Raw genomic sequence first — 7,725 nt, 5'->3', positions numbered from 1 at the left:
AGGTTTTAGATTTGACATATTGTCCTAGTCCAAATTCTTTTTCTAGACTGAACAGTTAGTGTGCAAATTTTTGGGCTTAAAACGGACTGGGCAGTCCAAATTTGCAACCCCTATTCTTACTTTTTATGGACATTGACTTTCTAACTGGGTCCTATAATTTAATTAAAATAAGGCATTAATATTAATAATTATTATTAAAGAGCTCGTGCTAATCCTAAATTTTAAAAATGATAATAACAAAATACAATTTTCTATTAAAAATGCTCTTAGATAGCTAAATAAGCTATAAAGTTTTCATTTTTTTTTTAAAAAAAGGGTATACAAATTCATATTGTGTTTACAATGTCTAATAAACAATAATTACCATTAATTAACATTTGATCTAAACAAATTATACATACTTATATAGGAACAAATAAAAAGCAAAAATTAAAAATCAATCATATTATCAAACAATATCATCTTTTAATTCACTAAAATCTTTTGAATACTAATAATATGTGTACCAAAAAAAAAAAAAAAAACTCTTGGTAATCCAACTAAATAAGAATACGTGTACAATTATTCATACCTCAAATTAATAACCAAATGCCGTTTTCCCACCTTTTTTTAACGCCTCCATCTGAGTTTTCCATCTACAAGAAATTTTTTTCTTTAAAGTACTTAAATCTCTTTTGGTTAACAGCACACACTTTAAAGACAAAAATCGTAGTAGCAGCGAGATGCATGGCTTGTAACTTTGTATCTAAATCGATTCAGTGATACTTTCCTTTTTATTCTATGGTTATCTCACAGACCCTTTTTTCTTTTTTTGCTTATTACTATTCTCTCAAAGACCATAGATAATATATTTTTATAGCATTGCAGCATAGATTTCAGGAGCTTATTCCACCAATGATTTAAAAAAAAAAAAAAGTTTTTTTATTCTTTTTCTTTTTTCCTTTTCAATCTAAAATGTATTTCATCTCATTTGATTCATAGTCCCAAAAGAATTATCCAAACAGAGATAAATTATTATTATTTTTTTAAAATAAAGATTAAAATGAACCCTATAAGATCGTCACAATATCATGAAAATACGTAAACTGGCCTCTTAACAATCGTAACCTTAGAAATGGCTCTCTAGCTATGGAAGAATTTTTGGTAAATGGTTTGTTTAGTTTCCCATAAATTAATCTTATCATATGCTTTGTTGTAAACATAGTCACTTGTATTTTGAAGATTTTATTAGAGCATCTTTAATTATAAATGTTATTTTATCATTATCAATTTTTAAATTTGACATTTGATTTCTAAATTTTAACATTACTATTCAAATGGTTATTGCTAAAAAATGATTGTGTCATATTTTAAATTTATTTTAACCCAATTATAGGACTCATATTAAAGAGAAAGTGTGCATAAAGTGTAAAAAAAATATGCAATTTATATTTAAATATTATTTTAACTAATTAAAAAAATAATCTTTATTCAATAAATTTATGGGTGGCACCGACCTTTTAAAGGTGGGATTGACTAATAAATTTTGTCAATTACACTTGTGGTATAAAATTTGACATAAAAATATCATTAGTAAAATTTACCATTCTCTATTAGAGTAGTTAAAAAAAAAAAAAAAAAAAAGAGAACCTGTTTCATTTTTTTATAAACAATGGCATACCATTAATAATTGGTCATGCTCGTAGATTTTTTATTATTGCAATAATTCCTATACTGGATTTTCTCAAAAACAGTGACAGAATATAGCTAAGAAAAATGTATATCTAGGAAAATTTAAAAATGGAGAGCAATAGAGAATTTCCAGAAAACTCTTTCTGGCTATTTCATAGAATGAATGACGAAAGCTTACAATCACATCTAATTGACCACTGGTTTTTATACAAGACAAAAAGCACACATAGCTGTCAAGCTTAACCAGAACTTCTAATAAATCGACTGAAAACAATCTAATCCTTGAATCCAAAACCAACTAACAAGCTTGGTTGCTAAAATTGCTGAGGTGGCAGGTACTTATAGTCAAAAGTCCAAATGCTGAGTTGGCACAAACACACAAACAAAGCCAGATACTTCATTGCTATTTCAGGACTATCAAACTCTAGACATAAAACTTACCTAGAATGGACATGTAGGATTTATGTTATGTGATGGTATTAGGTCCATGTAATTTTAGCTTCAATATTATTCTTTGAGGCGGGGCATACTAATCCTATGTTTGATATAGCATTTTGTTTTTTCTAATAATAAAAAAAAAAAAACTAAATCAATTTTACTTAACCAAATACTTTTATTAGATTGAACAGTTGAAACCTACATCTTTTAGTGTTGTGAATTGGAATGGTAATCATACATAGGACAGAACAAAGTATGGTCAGTTTTGTAATTGCACCATCTGATATAGAGTTACGTATGGTTTCGCTGGTTGAATCTTCTGGTCAATTCACAAGATTCATGCTCAATAAATACGTGATGGGGTTGGGCAATAAAAGTTGCTTTTTGGTTGCGTTGCGTTGATTAAAGCCAAGCCATATATTTGGAACCTTAAACGTGGGTTCATAGCCAACAAGAGAAGTCAGGCATCCAACTTGGTTCAAACCCTCATTGACACGTAAACGGCAACCGAAAAAAGAAGAAAAATGTTCCTCACACTATATTCTCAACTGGGTTTCTCTGTTCAGTACCTAAAAGAAATTGGGTTTTTCTTGGTTTTATACTCTTATAACCGCCAATGAAACCTGGCTCGGTTTCAGGAAGTTTTCATTGACATAGAGCTCAGAGAAATGATGGGGTTTCTGAATATGGCATTAGAGAGAGCGAGTGCTGGGAAAGAGAAAGAGGAAAGAAAGATGAGAGGGGTTGAAGGAAGGTTTTGTGAGGAGTTTTCACCTGCGTATTACGGACTCTGTACTGCTGGAGGAATGTTGAGTGCCGGCACAACCCATCTCGCAATCACGCCTCTTGATGTCTTGAAAGTCAATATGCAGGTTGGTGTTTTGTTCTTCTCTTCATGATTAAATTTGATTCTTTGTGGGGTTTTCTTGGTAATGAACTTAGAGTGGTCGCGGTTTTTGCTTCTTGTTTTCGATGATTTGTTGGGGAAAAAAAAAAAATGTGAAAAATGTAATTATGAGAAGCTCTTTAGTATTGTGCTAGTCATTCTTTGTGGGTGTAAGGAGAAAATAAAAATTAAAAAAAAAAAAAAGAAAACCACTTAATCAGGAGGTTCTTTATGAGTCTCTGAAATTCTTTTAGACTGTGTTTAAATGTGGATGCACAAGGGAAGAAGGAGAAAATTTGTGCTTCGATTTCTTAAGTTATGAGAAAATTATGAAAGAGAAAAATATTCCGTACGTAAAGATTAGAATTTCTCTTCTTGGAGAGGTTGTCAAACAATTCTGGGAGGACGTTGTGGATACGCCTATCTTATATATATATATATATATATATGCTCAAAATGGTTCTTTATTTTTGTATCTGTTTGTAAATGAGAATTCATAAATTCCTTTGAGAAGGTTTCTGAGTATAAGATGGGTCGCTTGATAAAAGTCAAAATATTATTGCTTAATATGATTGGAAAGAGTGTTTCCGCTTTTACCTTTCCTATCATATCCACGCAAATAAACACACCAGATACAAACAGAGGTAGCATCATGAATGACAGTTGAGTGTGATGCGCTAACCCATTTTGTCTATTGTTTCTTCCTTCTATTTGCCTATTAAGTAAGGGAAGGTTGTGCTTACATGTTATCTTTTTACTTAAGGTGGCATGGCCAATTTTATGACAGGTACTAATATAATGGTCTTGTATGCCACAAAAGGGAAGAGAAATTGTGAATTAGGAGACGGTGAAAATCTAAATATTTTAGTGAGGAACTGTGTTTACTGGCTTTTTCATATAGTTGATAGTTTACAGTATTGACCTGCATAGTATTTTAGCGTATTTCAGTACTTTTTTTTTCAAAGTATACTCTATCAACAAATTTTGGCGAAATCATATCAAAAGGAGGAACTACAAGCGTTTCCAATGCTAATGATGCTTACATTCCCCAATGGTGCTTGTGATGCTTACAGTTATTTATCTCATTTTCTTTCAAGTATGCCGAACTGACATGATTTGAAGTATGCCGAAGTAATATGATTCTGTTGCCTTTTCTATTAAAATATCACAAATATTTTCTATCATCTTCTTTTTTGGTTATAATTTGCCTTTTTAACGCTGGCAGACTCAATCTTACGTTTCTTGTTATAATTTTCTTTTTATTTTTGAGACTTCCAATCTTTTAAACACTGTTTGTCTAATATTTTAGATAATTTAATTTATCAGGTGAATCCAGTCAAGTATAACAGGATTGCCTCTGGGTTTTCCACTCTTTGGAGAGAACAGGGCCCTTCTTCCCTGTGGAGAGGTTGGTCGGGAAAGCTTTTTGGATATGGTGTTCAGGGCGGCTGCAAATTTGGTCTCTATGAATACTTCAAGAAGCTCTACTCTGATATCTTGAAAGACCATAACAAGAGTTTCGTATTCTTTCTCAGCAGTGCATCTGCTCAGGTATTTGCTGATGTGGCTCTCTGTCCTTTTGAAGCTGTCAAAGTCCGTGTCCAAACACAGCCCAAGTTTGCAAAGGGCTTGGCTGATGGATTTCCAAAACTATATTCCACTGAAGGGCTTGCTGGGTAAGTTATCCAGAAACTCGATCATTCTTCACTTCTCTTTCTTTAACTAAGCTTATGAATTTACTTTTCACTCCAGCTTTTACAAGGGACTTCTTCCACTTTGGGGTAGAAATCTTCCATGTAATATCTCTATTTCCCTTGTCCATGAAGTTTCAGTTTTCTTTATTGTTAATCCCAGCTTAAGAATGTAAAAGATGATAATGAAGGTTTGACTGGTTAGCATGTCAAGATGTGGTATGGTGGTTGGGTCATGAACAAGCTTAGTTTTGTTTGTGGTTAAATTTCATGCCACCTACTTGTCAATGTTCTGAACGGATATTAACCTGATTTTTCATGGACATGTATAGCTTAACAGTTTTTAAGCTTGGCAATTTTTGGATATATGTGATGTTACCGATGTTGTGCATATGCCTCTTCCATTATTTCGTCATTTTGTTGAATAGTCCTTAGGTGTAATTAAAGCAATGGATAACGTTCTGTAAGTTCCACAAAATTAAGATCAAAATGCTTCTTAATGTTGTCGCACTTAAGTCACATTGGTAGGAGTATATTCATAGTTTCCCCTAGAACTATGTTATTTCCTTGTCAAACTTTTGGTGAATAAAAAATGTTTGGAAATATCATTTTATTATTTTGTTTTTTCCTTTATCAAGCGTTGACTAAGCATCAATATCGTGGTGTTTTCAATTCCAAGGACACATTTTGTTGACTTATTATTTGTGAATGTTACTTTTTTGACAGTCTCTATGATAATGTTCACAACATTTGAGCACTCAGTGGACCTGATATATCACAAAATAATTCAAAGTAGAAAAGAAGATTGCTCAAGAGTACAACAGCTTGGTGTGACATGTTTAGCAGGCTATTCAGCTGGAGCTGTTGGTACCATCATTTCTAACCCTGCTGACAACATTGTTTCCTCTCTTTACAACAAAAAGGCTGATAGTATTATGCAGGTAGGTAACCCATGTCAAAGCGAATTAGTCTTTTCTTCTCTTCTGGTGCATTTAAAGTGCACGATGCTCATATTTAGTCAAGTTTTTTAAAATATTTTTCTTTCAGGCTGTGAAGAATATTGGGATTGGTAATTTGTTCACTAGAAGTCTCCCTGTTCGAATTGCACTCGTTGGCCCTGTTGTTACAATGCAATGGTTCTTCTATGACAGCATTAAAGTGCTAAGTGGACTGTAAGTGCTTTTCGCCAAAATTTTCTCGTAAATTTCATATCTTAAACACCTTATTGCCAATGAAAGTATTTTTTATTGAAAAAACCATAAACATATCGAATCTCATGTAAACATATAGGAAAAATAACAGATTCTGTCAGTTAGGCTTCTTGTTGTCTAGGCAGATGAGGTTTTATAATCCATATAGTGACTTGAAATATCTTTACTCTATTTTGCCAATCTGCTTGGGTTAGATCAAAATAATTTTGATATTATGATATACACAGTCAAAGTCAATTATAATGAGCTTCATCAATCACCTGAAATATATGAAGTCATAAGTTCAAGGGTCAGTATTGGTTGTGAAACTATGAGTTTGCTAGTCTGTAGCATAGCCAGGTTCCAGAACTTTAATATGAGACTGCAGATTAAATTTTTTCGAGGTGACCAAACTGTTGTATGTCTGATCAGTTTTAATCAATTAGGAAAATTGTGTTGGTGCCCTTTTAATACTATAAGGGGGTTGGTCTTATCTCCCCAAGAGAAAGAATGTGTTGCTCTGATAGCAGAATTACCGCAGAAATCAATTTTTCCCCTGAAATGTTTATAACTATGTAATTTATTGTATGTGTAATCAATGCAAGGTCTCCAAAGTCAATAAGAAAAGCTTTATAGGATCCAAAAACTATAAAAGAGCCATTTCAAATGCTCTGCAATGCATAATTTCAATCTTTTAGTAGATGTCCATCTGATCCCTAAATTCAGAAGTGTCATGGTTGTGCTAGCCAGAGGATTTTCCATTTAAAGAATGTCTCATTTTGTTCAGTACAGTATTTGATTATTGAAAAAACTGTTTTATTTCCTTTTACCCCTTCTATCTAACTGTAACTTATTTTCAAATATGTTTTAGGCCTACAAGTGGGGGGCTGAGCAGGCATATTGAACAAGCTAAGGCATCATCTTAAACAACGGAAAAAGAGAAACAACTGCTCGACAAGATCATCTCTCTAGATACCCATAAATTCCATGGAAAAGAATGCTAATTTTGCAGCTGTCTTGAAGCTTAAAGCATATGAGTTACTTACTCGGGTCTCTCAATTTTTTCGACTCTGAATGCAATATAGTTTATAAGTCATAAAAGCTGCATCTCAGTTATGTTTTAGTTATGAGAATGCAGGCACAGATTCATAAGAAATCATACATTTTTTTGGGTACAGAAGTATGTTTTTATTTTTTGTTGATAGACGAGTACAGCAATCACGATAGGGAAGTTGAGCCTTTGAAAGTCACACACTTACCGCCTGTATATGTGTGATACAATTCTATGCCATGCTTGTTCATACATAAACTAAATTTACCCAAAAAATAGTTAAAAACACAATGGTAAAGTTTGAGTGACTGGTTTTTTTAAATTGCTGTGCCTTTTCTAGCAGATGGGTAGGAAGTGTTCATAGGTTGTGACTTATGAACGGAACTCACGAAGTAAGCTCTGGAATGACAGCCTTTGTGCCAGAATTGTTGTGAATTATTATTATTATTATTATTATTATTATTTTGTGTGTGTGCGTGTGTGTGGATTTACACATGTATAATATGAAAACCTCTACTTTAAATTTAAAGAAAAAGTAACCACGTTCTACTTTCATGAACTACTGCTTTTTGCATTTTGTCCTGTGATGTAATAAATCCCTTCTATTGTCGTCTGTACTATAATTTGTTTGGGCAGTTTGGTTTAAATATATAATATATATATATATTTTTTAGTGAGTGGGGCAAAATTAATTATACAATGTGGTTCAAAATAGGGGTGGGCTCGGTTCGGTTCGGTTCGGTTTTGTGATCTTTTTTAAATCGAACCGATCGGTTCGGTTTGGGTTGGGTACAAAAT

General features: G+C 32.6%; 1 protein-coding gene across 1 annotated transcript; it reads left to right on the top strand.

Annotated features, from left to right (window-relative positions):
• The first annotated feature begins 2,519 nt into the window (after positions 1-2,519).
• Positions 2,520-7,482, top strand: LOC107427181 (mitochondrial phosphate carrier protein 1, mitochondrial). The gene is made up of 6 exons (XM_016037540.4): positions 2,520-2,981; positions 4,322-4,671; positions 4,748-4,791; positions 5,413-5,627; positions 5,734-5,858; positions 6,748-7,482. Exons 1-6 carry the CDS (start codon positions 2,778-2,780, stop codon positions 6,800-6,802), a joined length of 993 nt encoding a protein of 330 aa, XP_015893026.2. The 5' UTR covers positions 2,520-2,777; the 3' UTR covers positions 6,803-7,482.
• Positions 7,483-7,725: the final 243 nt, after the last annotated feature.

Source organism: Ziziphus jujuba, chromosome 9, assembly GCF_031755915.1.
Source record: "Ziziphus jujuba cultivar Dongzao chromosome 9, ASM3175591v1".
Taxonomy (NCBI): Eukaryota; Viridiplantae; Streptophyta; class Magnoliopsida; order Rosales; family Rhamnaceae; genus Ziziphus; species Ziziphus jujuba.
The sequence above is the reverse complement of the archived record's forward strand: the minus strand, read 5'-3'. Positions and strand labels throughout refer to the sequence as shown.